The 16,538-nt window shown below is 43.9% G+C and overlaps 1 protein-coding gene across 1 annotated transcript; it reads right to left on the bottom strand.

Moving 5' to 3' along the window:
• Positions 1–650: 650 nt before the first annotated feature.
• Positions 651–14,951, bottom strand: PRR13 (proline rich 13). Its single transcript, XM_020784578.3, has 5 exons — positions 14,867–14,951; positions 14,455–14,596; positions 7,917–7,963; positions 5,258–5,652; positions 651–1,187 (listed from the first exon to the last, which is right to left on the bottom strand). Exons 3-5 carry the CDS (start codon positions 7,933–7,935, stop codon positions 1,149–1,151), a joined length of 453 nt encoding a protein of 150 aa, XP_020640237.2. The 5' UTR covers positions 7,936–7,963; positions 14,455–14,596; positions 14,867–14,951; the 3' UTR covers positions 651–1,148.
• Between the last annotated feature and the right edge of the window lie 1,587 nt (positions 14,952–16,538).

The following is a 16,538-nucleotide window of genomic DNA, read 5'->3' as shown; positions in this document are numbered from 1 at the left end:
GTTTATAAGAGCATGTGGATGTTGTTTACGTTGCCAATTTTCCACAAGGCACCCATAACCAACAATTAAAAAGCAAAAACATGCTCTTCCAGATGCAATGATTTACAGCATAGTACAGTACTTATGAGTGTGTGTGAGATTTATATATATAAATACATAAATTTATATATAAATCTCACACACACTCATAATGTAATTTCATGTGCCATCAGGTCATTTCTGAACTATAGTGACCCTTTCCAAGGTTCTCTAGCTCCAAAGCCAGATGCCTAAATCGCTGAGCAATCCAACCATCTGTAATTTCATTAAGGGCACTCTTAAACCCCCCGAGATCATATACACACTTTGAACCAACAAAAGCTGTATCCATGGATGGAGTGTGTCATTGTTAAACACAACATGACCGATTGACATGCTCGTGTTGTTTTCCCATTTTGAAAAAAACCTAAGCTTTCTAGAATGTGTCCCAAAAAAAACCTTTTGCCCTCTATTTTATTTTTTTTCAAAAAAATGTGGCACCCAGATTACATAATAAAGGCATTGAATTGTGTACACAAAGCTACATATAGATTGTCCCTGATCAAGTCTATTTTATTCTGCCAGTTTAACCTTTCTACCTTACATTAAATGAGCAATTAACACTTTCCAAACGCAGTTGAAATGGAGAGCAGATTCTCCGTCTATTTGTCATTTCCTTGAGCAGCACAGGAAAAAAATCACTGGGGCGGGGTTGGAAGAATAATTTCTGAAAGCACTTGGGGGACAACTTTGATCCATCACACTGCAAGCGCGCCTTCAGCTTTAAAGCAATCATTTGACTGGACTTCTGGATTTCAGAAGACTAAAGGATGCTGTACTGGCGCCTGTGTTTACATGTGCACTGTCCTTTTAAGCCCAATAGCTGCCTCCCACTATAATTTCTTAAGTTTAATCAACAGGAACCAGGTTTCCATCAGGCTCAGCTGGAGGCAACCCAGGCCATCAGGATAAAGTCAGCATGGGGTGCAAATCCTGCAAGGTGGGACGAGTAGCCAGCAAGTAGTGTTGTTGTTTTGTATTTTTTTAATCTGGTGATCATTCAGTCAGAAGAGCATTGCGAGAATCAGCATTTGTGGAAAGAGGACGCAGCTGGGAGGTAGGGATCGGCCTCAGTCGGAGTCACTGCTGCTGGAAGAGGAGGAGGAATGCTATAAACAGGAAAGAGAGTGGGGAAAATGTATTAGACTTAATTTCAGCTCATCATCAGAGAAATCTAATTAAGACTCAATCTGTCTTAGAGCTCAGGTCCAGAAAATGTCAGAGACATTTTGCAACATACACTCTGCTAAAATGATTGTTTCATAGGCAGATGGCTGAAAACAAACACAGGACTCTGTGCACGAACAGAATACCTTTGCCTTCTAACCAACAAATTTCTGATATTTGAGGCAAAGGTTAAATTCAGCTATTGGGCCCCCCAATAGAGCAGACTCATAGAATCCAAAGGACCAGCATCACTGTGGGTCTAACAGGTGCCATTCTTTGAGTGGGTCTAGTTGTGAATAAAAAATGTGGGTCCTGAGTGCAGAATAAGCAAAGTGCAGCCCTCCAGATGTTTCCAGACTACAACTCTAAGCACTCTTCACTATTGGCTTTATAACTAGGGCTGATGGCTGATGGGAGTTGTAGTTCAGCAACAGCTGGTGGAGGGGCTACATTTTGCCATACAAGTGGTGCCTGACTTACAAACGCCCTGACCTACTAACAGTTTGACTTATGAACAGCTCCGTCTGCAAAATTTTGCTTTGACTTGCGGCCGGAGCTTTGACTTAAGAACAGAAAAAGGTGGAAAATTCAAACCGCTGGTGGCAAAGAGGCTGCTTCTTTGGAGCTCTTTCACCCCAACGGTTAGAGCAAGGGCTCAGGGAACTTTTTTACTTCTGCCAAGCAGGAGGAGGAAGGAGAGGCGGGGGCAGCTCCAGATCGCTGCCGGCGGGAAGCCGGTGCACTCCTTGCCCATCTCTGGCGCAGGCTTTTCTCATGAGTAAGCACCACCAAAGGCACTGGGCTGCCGGTGGGAGGATTGTGCTCTAACCACACACACACTATATATATATATATATACCCTGTTTCCCTGAAAATAAGACCTATCCTGAAAATAAGCCCCAGTATGATTTTTCAGGATGATCATAATATAAGCCCTTCCCCAAAAATAAGCCTCCGTTAAGTGAAATCCCACCTTCCACCATTGTGCAGCATTGTGCAACAACTAGAAGATGATGACATGACTGTAAAACAAAACATCCCCTGAAAATAAGCCCTAATGCATTTTTGGACCAAAAATTAATATAAGATCCTGTCTTATTTTTGAGGAAACACAGTACTGTATATAGTTTGGACAGCCAAAAATATAGGGTAAGCCCACAGAATCTGAAAAGAAAATACCATATTGAACATAAAACAAGAGATACAAATAGTTAACTGAGCACTTGATGTTCAGATTCCAAGTGACTGAGACACATGCAACCTTCTCTGTTCCCTATGGTCTGTTTCTCACGGACTGAAATCCTGTCGCCTAGCATAGCAAATCACAACTAGAGTAGGCTCATTGGGCATCTGATGAGTGAACTCCTCTGTAAATTCCATGGATTCAGTGGGACTATTGTAGTTGTGACTTACGATGCTAAGCAAGGGTGGATAAAAATCAGTGCTTTTTAAACAAAAATCAAATTGATTTAAATCAGGGTTTAAATATAGAAACTATTTTTTAAATTTAAATTGTCAAAATAATCTTTTTTAAAAATTTAAATCATGGTTCAAATCAATTTGATTTAAATCAAATCCACCCTGATGCTAAGCAACATGATGTCAGCCCATAGGTGTCAGCCCTTTGCCAATTCCATGTGTTAAAGTCCTTCATTTTCATCTTCTCCAGCTCCCACAGAGAGCCCTGCAGCACCAATAATATGTATAACTTAATATGTTTAGTAACCAAGCTCCTCATCTTGTCATTGTTCTTCCACTGAAGAATACAAAGAGACATTTTTAAATCATTTAGTATAGTGGTTGTCATCGCGTGCAGTGGTCCCCAACCATTTTGACACCACGGACCAGATGGGGAAGACGTGGCACCCCCCGTGCTAATGTGCATGTGCAAAGGGGTGGCACTCGCACACATGCACGAAGGGAGGGCATGCGCTCTCTCACACGCATGTGCGAAGGGGCTGTGCGGGGGGAGTGTGTGGGGGGGCTGAGAGATCTGTCTCCATGGCCCGGTCTGGCCCAGGCCACAGACCAGCACCAGGCTGTGGACCGGTTGTTGGGGACCCCTGATATTGTGGGTTGTAATCTTAGCTAACAAAGACTGAAGAAAAATGGAGACAGGAGAACAGATCCAGACTGACAGTATAAAGCTAAAATAAAATAAAATAAATAATAAATAATAAATAATAATAATAAATAATAAATAATAATAAATAATAAATAATAAATAATAAATTAATAATAATAAAATAATAATAAAATAATAATAATAATAAAAATAATAAAAATAAATAAATAAATAAAAATAATGATAATGATAATGATAATGATAATGATAATGATAATGATAATGATAATAATAATAATAATAATAATAATAATAATAATAATAATAATAATAATAATAATAATAATAATAATTAAAAAAGTGGGCCTCGTTTTGCAGTTTGAAGGGAAAGATGAGACTAATGTTGTGAAGGTTGAAAGCTCATGTTTTAAATGAACCTGCAGGATTACACAAACATTAAGAGAAGTTCATCTGTGCATTAGAAAACACACAATAAGTATTTAAAACATTTGTCATTTGAATGATGTAAGCCAACTTGGACGCTTTTTCAGGACAAAGGTGGGGTAAAAAATATTCTAAATGAATATAAATAAATAAATAAAACTGACTGAAATTGTCAAGTAGGTAGAAATGGATGGTTATGAAGATGCTCAAAATCTCTCTCTCTTTTTTTTCTTTTTTTTTTCTTTTTTGTGGTGGTGGTGGAGACGCCACAGTGAGAGTGTCTTCTCATGTCAACTGTGGCAGATCCCATTAAAAAGAAGCAGGAGCTTTTAACGCGTCCCAGCCCTGAAAATCCAGTTTCTGCCTTTATGATCTCACCAGAATGACACAGACTAGTTTAACAAAGGGCCTCTTGACAACAGTGCTTGCATTCCACGAGACTGCACAGAAGCTGGCATCCGGCACTTATAAACTCATGACGTTCATATCTTTTTATTTAGCTAGATGTTTATATTTAAAACACCTTACTAGATTATTTTTACTTTTTTAAAAGCACAGCTGTACTTCCTTTGACTGAAGAAATACAGTTCTGGAAGGGCGGTGGGTGATCAATATGTGGTGAAAGAAAAGCCTAAACAGGACTTTCAAGACATTGATATTCAGTGTGTGAGGAGAGGGACGATGTAGGCTCTCCTAAACCCATCCCTGACGAGATGAAGAACAGTAGGCACCAATGGGTAAAAGAAGTGGGGAACCTTCCCCTTCCAGGGGTCACAGACCGCTAGACCTGTCATACCATTTGCTGACTTCACTGTCCAACAACACCCAAAAGGCTCAGGAGGATAAACACACAACTAGTCCCTCTCTTCATTTCAGCTGTTCTGGCTTTGAAGTTCGAAGGGCTGCACTTCGACATCATTACAGCCTTGGTGAGTGGCCTGGATCAGGGCCAAGATGGTCGATTTGGCCCCACACCAGGCTTTCACCTTTCTGCTGATTCTTAACAGGACTACATTTTGAAGAGGGCTGCTATGGCCATCCACAGTTTGGCTCATGACCAAGCTTTTAGAGAGCAAGGCTTTTGTCAGGGGAAATGTGTACTCATAGCAGATTCCCCCCTTCTCTCCACAGAAGTTGTGCCTACACACCGGGAGGAGGGTAGGCAAACTGTGGGCCCCCAGATGTGTCTGGACTCCAATTCCCAACATTCCTAACTATTGACGAAGCTGACAGGAACTAAAGGGAGTTGCCATTCACCATCCAGAAGCCATACTGTTCCCATTCCTCCTGTACAGATAACACACCTCAATCCCAAGGACTTTGGGGCTGTCCAACTAAAACTAGGAGGCACAGTGGCCTTCTGTCCCAGGCAAAACAGGCAGCAATTTCTCACTCTTCATGGCACCCCATGGACAGAGTCCACCATTCCTGACTCAACTTGGGCCCACTCGGCTTCCTGCCCTTCTGCTTCCTTAACCCTTGCTTCCCATCCCTCTCACAGACCTTCCCATGATGCTTGTGAGGCTTGTGCAGCTTGTGGGCCTTCTTCATCTTCTTCTTCATCTTTTTGGCCGCCTTCTTATCCATCGGGTGCATCCCCCCAGGCAGTAGAGGACTGACCCCCATTCCTCCAGGCATACCAGGAGGGGGAGGAGGATGAAGGCCACCAGGTGGGACAGGGTAGCCAGGTGGATGCCCGGGATAGGGGGGCTGAACAGGATGGCCTGGTGGGTAGGCAGGTTGCCCTGGGATTCCTGGTGGGGGAGCCGGGTAGGAACAAGGAGGAATGGGACCTGGAGGAAAGGCAGGATTCACAGGCGGAGGGTGCGCAGGGTTGACACCGGCCGGGTAAGAAGGGTTGGGAGGATAGGCTGCGCCAGGGTAGGCACCTGGCTGGCCTGGAAATGAAACAAAAAAGACAGAAGAGGGGAAAACAACAAACCATCAGCCACAAGGCAAAACAAATCCTGCTGCAGCCATCTTGTCTCCTCAGTAGTTAATCTCTAAAAGTGCGACTGAGACTCTCTCTAGTTATATTTCACAACTTCACAGGGGTTGATGTGGCCTAAAGCGGTGATGGCCAACCGATGGTCCTCCACATGTTGCCGAAGTGCAACTTCCAGTATCCCTCACTATGGCCAAGGATGATGGGAACTGCAGTTCAACATTTAGAGGGCCAGAGGTCCCCAAGCCATACCCTAAACAACTCCTCCCTCACTTAGCTGCACTTCAGTCCCATCCTCAATCCATCAAGGCAGCAAGTAACAGAAATATCCCCACTTCTCCCTCTGGATTGTAGAGACTACCCAGAGTGGCCGCCATAGAATATATCCTTCACTGGACACCTTTGGGCAATGCAGCACATTCCCACTGAGCAACCACTGAATAGTAGCCGTTGGTGCAGAGAGGACAGACAATGTTTTTAAAAAGCACATCACTGGTAGCAAGGAGCTCATTCAAAATGAGCCATCCCTGACTATGCGCTCTGCTAAGACATAGCACTCTGCTGAGTCACCAAGGGCAGCATCTCTATGCAATGAAAGGAGAACATGTGGGCACTTCTTTCACAAATGCAAATTCATTCTGGTGCAGGAAAAGATGAGTCTGACCAAAGCTAGATGTGACCAATCTTAACTGCTTTTCTTGCAAGGATACTTCCAGGAGCTTTCCCATCAGTGTGGACTGTGATGCTGGAGCTACATCAACACAATGGCACTAGAGGTGACTCGGCAACTGTTGTCATAGGCTATCCATTTGCTTTCAACTTATAGTGATCCCAGGAATTGGTGATTTCCAAAAGGTCCTATCATTAACACACCTGCTCAGGTCTTGCCAATTTCCAAGCAATTATAGACAACAATAAGGATACAAGAGCTTTTAAAACCCATAGCTACAAGCATCTAATTCAGCAATTAGCAGGCACCCAACCCTTTTTTCAAAGTTGCCAAGGGCCCATCATGTATGCTTCCAGGTAGGATATCATCTCTGCTTCTCGTCTTGTATAGGTGACATGCAACAATGTGCTACCTTTGTAGTGCTTTCAAGGACGGACTACTGCAATGTCCTCTGCACAGGGCTTCCCTTGATGCTGACCCAGAGACTGCAGTGGGTTCAGAATGTGGCTGCCAGGCTGGTGGCAGATGTGACTAGATTTGATCACATCTTCCCAGTCATGGCTTGCCTACAATGGTTACCAGTTGTGTCCCTGATCAGGTTAAGGGTTTTGATGCTTACTTATAAAGCCCTTCATGGTTTGGGACTAAACATGGGAGCTTCGTATTCATATCCTGGGTGATATGAATCTGAAGCTTGGCACCACGGTTGCCAAAGCGGTCCATTCCTGCCCCCCAGAACCAGCCTGGTCCACTCACCAGGCTCCTTGCAATGTGTGCGTTCGTTGGCGGTGACACTGCGGCAATCGCCCATGTAGTCAGTCCTGCTAGCTCTTGCCCACCTTTCCCCTCAGTCGGCTGCTCTACCGAGGAAGCAGGAAGGCGAGTCTCCCTACTCCGCTGCTGAGTGGTTGGCGGAGGGGAGAGGTGGGGAAGCACCGGCAGGACTACGTGTGTGATTGATGTGATGTTGCTGACGGACGCACACACTGCAAGGAGCCTGATGAGTGGACTGGGGTGATTCTTGGGGGTGGGAATGGACCATCTTGCCATCTGTGGTGCTGCACTTCATATTCGTATCCCCCCAGGGTAGGAATACGAAGTTCCCATGTCTCTTTGGGACCATGTTACTTGTCAGAGCGTCTCTTCTCAGGCTATGTTCCTCTGGGTGGCTACGACGAAGGCCAGAAAATCTTCAGCAAGAGGCCAGGCCTTCCGGGGGTGGCGCCACCTCTTTGAATGGCCTCCTGGCGGAGCTCTGTCTGGCTCCTGCCCTCCCCAGTTTCAAGAGGCTGCTCAAGAAGCATCTCTTTTGAGAGGCCTCTGAAGGCAGCCTTTCTTGAATTCAAACTATGATATGCTGTGCCATCTGGGCTGAACGCTGGTTTGCTATTGTTAGGTTTTTTTATATTTTGTCTTCTGTTTTGTTTTGTTTTTCATATGTACACTGCCCAGAATAGGGAGGGAGGGAGGGAAAGAGAGAGAGAGAGCCCTCTCTCCCTTTAGATTCTCAAGGAAGAGGTACCAAAGAGAAATCCATCCAATCTTACCTGAACGGGGATCCCACATGGTCCTGGAAGAGAGAACAGTCTGTCACCTGATGGGAAAAAGATACTGTTGAAGCAACCATGTAAAACGAGAAGGCCATCAATACTGCATAAATCAACTCAGGCTTGAAGGCTGGGCGGAACAGCTCAGTAGGCAGTCAAAAATCTACGCCATAAGGTCAAAGTGCACAACACAGATATCTGGGTTCACAAGGTCAAATGCTGCGAAGACTGCACAACACAGATTCTTCCAGAGAGGAACAACCGGTAGTCTTGTGGAACCTTAAAGAGGAATCAATTGTATTTGCCAAACACTAACTACAGCCCTTTATCACTGGGAACTCAGGGCAAGAAATTAGTCAGGGCATTCGCAGACACAGACACAGACGCACGCACACGCACATGCACGGCGGACTGAAATCCAAGATTCTGCACAATTTGATTTTACAATATTAAAGCTTCATTTTTAACTATAGATACACATGTTTGAAAACCTTAGAAGAGGTAGCCATGTGAGTGTGTGCAAGCACATCAGGCAAAAATGTCTCTTACGTCTGAAGGAGTGGATCTGATCCACAAAAGCTCACATTAAAATATAATAGTCTTTAAGGTGCCACAAGTTTTTTTGTCTATTTTATTTTCTTTCTTTGTTTTTTGCCTTATATGTTTGAAAGCCTAAAGAATTGGAAAGCAACTTGAAAACGCTGAAACATCTTTTTCCCTTCTAATTTTCATGTTTCCTGGAAGTTTATATATTAAACATCCCAAATTTTGCAGTATCTGAAATAAAGATGGAATGAGTGTTTTTAACTTTGCAAACAGACCTTTATAGAATTCCAAATGATTTCTCATCCGTTACCCAAATGAGACAGAAAGGTCAGAATCAAAGGAAGTCTTCAAATCCATTATATTATTTCATATCCAGACTTTTCAGGCTACTTTTCTGAATCTATGTGATTCCGTAGGAAGTATTTTATAGATAATTTATTGTAAAATTCAACATTCCATTATAAGCTGTCTGATTATTCCAGAGTGAAATATGAGCACAACAATATGAATGTTTCAAGACATACTAAATCACAAAACAAACAAACAAACAAAAACCCAAAACCACCACCCATAATTAGACTACAATTTAGAAGAAAAAGAATCTGGGATTTTTAATCTCCTAACCAGCAATGAGATGAAAGCATATCTGCTGGGGGGGGGAGCGGGATCTGTTTCCATAAAAACAAATTTGTGTTGTGAGATTGCATCTCGGACTACAAGAATGCAAGTTTCTGTTATAGGCAGGAAAGCAACAAAAGTTAGGACACTGGGCCTAAGCAGGTCAAAAGACTTTGGTTTGCGGGACAACACCTTTTTCTCTGTCCCTTCCTCTCTCCCTGCCTCCCTCTCTCTCACACACAGAGTTTCTCCACTATAATATGTTAAGGAGCCTTCTACCTCCTTTTACTCCAAGGGGAAAACTCAACACACATAATGGAAGGGCAAAGCTTGCTTTGAGCCCCCAACAATTGATAGCTGTGCCCGACCAAGACCATTCTTGCAGAGGGGACACAATCTGTCTGAACGCACAGCAACGCACTACCTCCCTCTCTTGAGGCCCTGGCAAATAGGTTAGACCTCCCTCTGTATACAATCTGCTCCTTGTTTTCATTGGCATCTCGCCCTTCAGAATAACTCAATCCTCACAGAGCTACAGATGATGTAGTAACATAAGAAGCATTTTAGAACTTTTGAGGGATATTTCCCAGCCGTCTCTCCAACAGCCCTTATAAAGATAGATTGACAGCATTACAACTCATAATTCACAAAGGGGACACCGACATTGAGAAAATAAGGCTATCAGGTGAATTTGTGGCTAGCGGGAGACAGGAACAGGGAAGTGCCTGGTTCCCAATTGCAATCTCTTAGCTAATACGCTAAGAGGATGAGATGGTTGGACAGTGTCATCGAAGCGACCAACATGAATTTGACCCAACTCCGGGAGGCAGTGGAAGACAGGAGGGCCTGGCGTGCTCTGGTCCATGGGGTCACAAAGAGTTGGACATGACTAAATGGCAATGAGCTAATATGCTAACTCTGGAACCATCGGAATGAAAACATAGTTTTTTCACCACAATGCAGTAAAATGACGTGTGTGACATCTTCCCGGCATCAAAATAATTCTCACAGGAATGAAACAGAGGGTTTTGAGAGCCTTTGTCGCCACTCCTTTTTACTGATTGGTGCCAGAAGAGTGTGTAGTTTACTAGAAGTCATGCACAGACACATCCATCTCTCTTTTTTCTTTTCTTCTTTAAGAGATCCCTAAGAAATATTTTAAGGAAACAATAAAGTCATCCATATCCCTGCTGCTGCTTCTCTGCTGGAGCCATTTGTGTCGTTTTTTTATTCTTGAGTGCTCATTTAAAGAGTTCAACCAGGAAGCTATTGCTATGGACATGGGTTTCAACTAGGAAACATTCTAGGAAACATGCCCTGAGCAAGCACAGATTTAAACCCAGCTCCGAGGAGTGACAAAACTCATAGCAAGTCACACAAAAAAACAAAAAACAAAAAAAAAAACCCACACAAAAAACATAAAAGCACTAAGCTAGGCAAGACAAGATTTACCTGGTTTGGATTATGGGAAAAATGCCAATAACATCAGCATAAAACCCATTATTACTTCAGCAAATGATCCATCTGGACAAGACCAAAGTTCGAGGGGGGGGAAGGAAGAACTTTGTTTAACGCACCCACTAATCTGGAAAAAGACAGTCCAGGACTTCAGAACAATGGCTCAGCATGAACTGTACATGCTTTGAAATACAGTAATGTTCTTCACATTCCCGCCTCTCTAGCGAGAGTTGAATTATAGATTTCTTTCCTTTGTATTCCACCTTCTTCCTTATTCAGGCATCCAAGAACCATTTACACAGAATGAGGAGGAGCACAGACATTAAAGTATTTTATATATTTTAAATGTTACTATGAAGAAAAAATGGTCAGAATGTGAAAACAATTTAAACATTAAAAATGATAAAAAATCAAAAATCAGAGCCATTAAAAATGAGCTTTATATTTTAAAAAAAGCAGTCCTTCCTCTTAAAAACTGTCTCTGCAGCCTGTTCAGTGGCCAAAATCATGGCAAAACGGAAATAGCTTTGTCGGCTAGCAAAAGGAGAGTGTGGGGTTAACCTAGCTGCTCATGATACACAGTTTCACAGCCTGGAAGCAGTCACGGAAAAGGCCCTGTCTTGACTCCTCTCACCCTACATGCCTGTTCTCACCTACCCTTCCATTTATACTAGTGCATTCATCATGCAACCTTTTCCCTTGTTCTAGAGCTTCTGGGCAAAAGTACCTTCTTCCCTTCGATTCCTTTACTTTCTTGCTACTAGAGCAGCCTCTTGGGAATGCAGACTCCTGCAGCAAAGTGCTGCCTGCCAGATGATTGTGGACTGTCCACTCCCAACTTTCCTCACTGTTGGCTACTCTACTGATGGGAACTGCAGTCCAGCTACATATGGAGGACCACCCTTTGACTAGCCCCCTGCCCTGCAATATGTCCTAGTGACAGCCGCCAGATAACAAGTCCAGAAGATCCCAAGCAAAAGAAACATTTCTGCTTAATCAGGCCACAAAAACTTTGCAAAACTCTAAATGCAAACAGAGCTTACCGCTGCAGTGATTATTTACCCAAGCAAACAAGATGGGAAACAAACAAGGGAAGAGCCCGGCTGCAAATTACACACAGAAAACACACAGAGGAGCTCAGTCCAGTAACCGCTACAAAGAGACCAACAGATGAAAACTGGTTCTCAACATCTGATCCTTCAGATACAGTATTAGGAATTTCAGCAGCTGCAATCCCTGCTTACTAGCCATATTGGGAGAGGCTTCTGGGAACTGAAGTCCAAAACACCCAGAAGGTCCAAAATTAAGAACTAGCAAGAGGATCTGGAAAGTTCAACACTGGATTATGAGAGAGTGTTTGGGAACCATTCTTTCTGAAAGTCCAGTTATTTGCCATAAGTTGCAGTCCCCACCTTTCTGCGGTAGTGCAGTTGCATTGGCCTTTAGCAGCAACACCAACCAGAAGTCTTGTGGCAACTTAAAGATTATTTATTTATTTAATTAATTATTTATTAAATGTCTACCCCGTCCATCTAGTGGCAAGCACTATTCTGCGCAGCTTACAACACCCCAACTAAACAAATGCAGTAGGATCCCCTTATCCATGGGATCAGTATCCACTTATCCATAATCAGAAAATAGTAAAAATAGTAAAAGAAAAAAATCCAGAAAAAACTATTTTCACATGTATTACCAGAACCAGCCACTAGAGGAAGCCAGAGACTATGCTATGAATACTTGTTAGTGAAGAATATATAGCATGGCATCTGTCATCTTCTAGTGGCTAGTTCTGGTAATGCATATGAAAATATTTTTTCCTATTTCTTTCCTTCTACCATGCTTGCTAGCTATCTATTATCTGAAGTTTTCAGTTTCCAAGGGAGGCTTGGAACCAATCCCCAGTGTATATACTGCATTCCAAAATGGCGATGGCAGTAGTACCAAATAAAAATCACACAATTATACAATAAATCAAATAGGGAGAAGGTTATTAAATTAAATTGAGAGAACATTGTCTACAGTTATCAAAAACCTGTCTGGAAAGCAAAGTTTTTATCTGTCTTCTAAACAGGAGGGTCGATGCCTGATGCATCTCCACTGGTAGGGAATTCCACAAAGAGGCAGACACCACTGAGAAGGCCTAGTTCCTAGTTTAGGACTTCCAAGGCCTCCCTTGGGAGGGCCACCCACAACATCACTGATTGGGAGGTGTGGATGGGATGGGTGGTAGATCTGAGGAAGCGGCATTTAAATCGGTAGCAAGGCCCCAAACCGTTCAGGGCTTTGTATTAACATTAACACCTTGAATTGTGCCCACAAACATACCAGCAGCCAGTGCAAACAAACCAGAAACGGGGAGACAAGATCGCACCTCAATGGTCCCAAGACCAGCCTGGTCTCTTCACTCTGCACATGCTGCAGCTTCCAAACCACCTTCAAGGGTAGCTCTACGATTAACCCATTTCTTTTGTTGGCATTAACTTTTATGGACTGAAGCCCACCCATCCATGCATTTGATGAAGAGGACTGTAATCCCTGGATAATTATGCCAAATAAAATAATCTTGTTGTCTTTAGGATGTCACAAAACTTTTCTGTATACACGGAGCTGACTTGTTGTTTTGCTTGGGCCACACGATAAAGATGGATAAGACCAAGACATTCCCTCAGATTCAGGTGCCCATCTCTAAAATACCCTTACAATCAGCACACATCTTGGTGCACAGAAAGAAACAAATGCTCCATCTGCACGAATCCTCAGTCTCCTTCATCTGCGACTATTTTGTCAGTCTAACAGAGTTGAACTTTCTGAGCAAGTTCTACATAATTCTTCTGGCCTGTACAGAGTTCCCCAACACAACACTGTACTGTAATATCATATACAGTATATAACATTTTTCTTTCTTTGGTACTAGTTGTTTCATATTTAGAGATTTAGTCTCTTTCGAGTGGTGCTTTATTTGTGTCCTATTGTTATTTTATTATATGTTTATATTACAGTACATTGCTGTGATATGTTACTCACCCAGAGTAGTGGCCCAGCCACTAGATGGGTGGGATACAAATTTTATTAATTAATTAAAACATTGCATTCTGGAGTGACAGCCTGCCAGCCAGCCAACCTTTTTCCAGGACAATCCATTCGATTCCACTCTCCCTCCCCCTTTTCACACACACCCTACTGGTCAGCAATCCATGCCCACTGAGCATGCTCCGTCCTTATCAAACTCTTTGATAAGACTTTGCCTAAAGATCTTGTCCATTTGTATAAAGGCTGAATTGATCTAAGCTTCCCAAAACTTCAATTTTTTGAGCATGGGCAGCACTATGTTCGGTATACATGGATCTATACTCTCAGAATAACTTCCCTGTTATTTTGCAAATGTTTTAGTACTACTAAAACTCCCCTCTAAGCCTCCCCCCCTCCACTAGATAGTATTTATAAGCCTCAGCATCATCAGGACGGGGTTGATAACCAGAGGTAGCACAAGATTTACTAAAATAAGCACAGGGCAAGTGCTTGGGCAGTGCACAAAAAAAGCTAGATAATTATTTAATTATTATTACGACTAACAGGAGGAGCATCATGAGTTACATTCAGACAATTGGATTACAGTTTTAATGATTGGTCATTTTCCGATGCGGCATTGCCTCTAAGGAGAAAGAAGGTCCTGGAAGGTCCCCTTTCTCTTAAAATTCGCACTTTTCCAGAGTTCACAGGGATCGCCTCCCCAAAAAAAAAGCGCCCGAAATGGTGCAGCCTGATAACAGAAGGCTTTGGCTCACGCCCCAAATGCAGGAAACGGGTTTCCCCGCTGAGGGCTGCTCCCTTTAAAAGAAGGCAGCGCCCCAAACAACAAAGCCTCCCCAAGAGCCGAGCCCAGCCCTGCCCGTATTACCAAAGAGCAACCACTCACCTCCGCCTCCAAGAACTCTCTTCTCCCTTAGCCCTTTGGCTCTGTGGAGCACCGCTGCCGCCGCTTCCTGGTCGTCTTACTCGCACCTGGTTCCATGTCCAAGCTCCTCCGTCCATTGGCTCACGACCTAGCCGCCGTCTTCCTATAGGCCAAGGAAACCGTCCATCACTTAATAGCGTCTCAATAGCCTGTTAAGCAGGCCTTCAAGCAATGGGTCTTCGGGCGGAGGAGGGGGGGCGGAGTTTAAAGGGACTAAGCAGGTTTGCTGAACTTCATCCGGTTAAAATCGTCTTTATGCTTTAACCGGACTAGGGAATTGTTTAAAACAGCAGCAAATGTAGAAATTGCCGAAAAGAACCAGGGGTGGCTTCTGAGGTGTAAAGTGGACAGAAGAAAAACAAGCAGAGCTTACCTGTGGTTCTGCTGAGGTGGGGTTTTCAACAGGTGTAGTATGACGTGCACCTTCTTGGACCACCTTAATATGGTGAAGGGGGTTGAGTGTGTCACTGAACGAGCCTGGACCTTTAGCAGAATAGTTACAGCGGGGACACGAGAGTCAGGTGTATCCAACTTCTTCAAGGCAACTGCTGGGCATCAGTGTGCAGCGTTCACCCTCGTGCCCCATTTTTGACCGTCAAAACTCAGAGCACACGAAGGCAAACAATCCCCTCTTTTACACTGCTGCCACCAGGTGATCACTAAATCACCATTACTTCAGGAAGATAAAGATTCAGGTCCACACGCAAAGACTTTTAAATAGGACTTTTGTTTATTGATTACAGAAATTGATATTGATTCATGAATATCTTCTTTAAGTAAATTTATTATTAACAACAACCTTCTATTTGATAATACACTCCTAAATCTAATCACACCTCAGAATTCCCCAAACTCCACACTCTTATCTCCTTCTCTCATTCATACCCTGACTACTCTTACTCTCTCCCTCTGAACGTCTCTCTCAGGCTCCGCCTCTTATCCTTTTTTCTGGGCTCTGCCTCTCAGCAACATGAATATGCATGAGCAATTAACATCATAACATGAACCATTGACATCATAAAGGGGAAGGCTACACAGTGGTAGCCTGAAGGTGACACTGGTGGAGGAGGCAATGATGGTGACACTCAAGCTAACTTTTGTTAGTCCTGCATAGAAGCTGGCAATGGTAGACTGCTGGTGAACATTTCTTACCTTGAAAACCCCATAATGAGACAGCTCAAAATGAAACAAGAGATAGTGCTGGAAGAGAAGAGTTCTAGGTCAGAAAGTACTCAGTCAGCCATTGAGGAAGAGCAAAGGACAAGTACAAATAACTCAGTTGCTAGTGACACAACTAGATTAAAGCTGATGGGATCTCTAGTGGCTAATATGCACAGAAGTAAAAGGGAAGTCGAATGCTGTACAACACGTACAATTGGAACATGGAACATGAGATGTATGAACCAAGGTAAACCGGAAACTGTAAAGCAAGAAATGAAACATATAAACCAGAGGTCTCAAACATGTGGCCTGCGGGATGATAGTTTGTGGCCCCCGCCTTAATTTGAAAGTTTAAGGAGCGGGAGCAGCGGTGGCGGCACCTTGGTGAGTGTGGGGCTTCCTCCCCGCCTCATAGGGGCTGGGTCCCACCTGCCCCCCTGAAGGGCCCACATGTTCAGAAGGGGAGCCCTCTCTCTGCCCGGCCATCTTCTCCCTCATGGGTTTGGCGTCACCGGGGCTTCTGCTTTTAGGTCTCTGTCTCTCCCCCCCCCCCCCGCTCTTTGTGGGTCACCTGATGAGGCAGCTGCTGCAGTCGACTCGTCCTCTCTGTGCTTCTCCTTCCCCCTGCCTGGCACTCCTCCGCTCCCTGCCCAGACACAGGAGGGGAGTTGCCGAGAGAACAGCTTTCTTGCACGTGCTTCCCTCCCCCCATCTCCCTGAGCCACACTGGGCAAGACCACAGCATCTTGCCAGAGTGGGAGTCAAGAAGTCCCAGGAAGCCCCATTAGCCCTTGGGTAGGGGGGGGAGAGATTACTCTGCTGATGGGTCCAGCCTTGCAGAAGGGGAGCATGCAACTACTAGGGGGGGTGCACAGGGAGTGGAG

This window comes from Pogona vitticeps, chromosome 2 (assembly GCF_051106095.1).
Source record: "Pogona vitticeps strain Pit_001003342236 chromosome 2, PviZW2.1, whole genome shotgun sequence".
Lineage (NCBI taxonomy): Eukaryota > Metazoa > Chordata > Lepidosauria > Squamata > Agamidae > Pogona > Pogona vitticeps.
Note: the sequence above shows the minus strand (reverse complement) of the source record. Positions and strands in the feature narration are given on the sequence as shown.

Coding starts and splice junctions, on each gene's coding strand:
- PRR13 (XM_020784578.3), bottom strand. Junction 1,188..5,257: donor CTCACAAGCATCATGGGAAG/GTCTGTGAGAGG, acceptor TCCTGTTTATAG/CATTCCTCCTCCTCTTCCAG.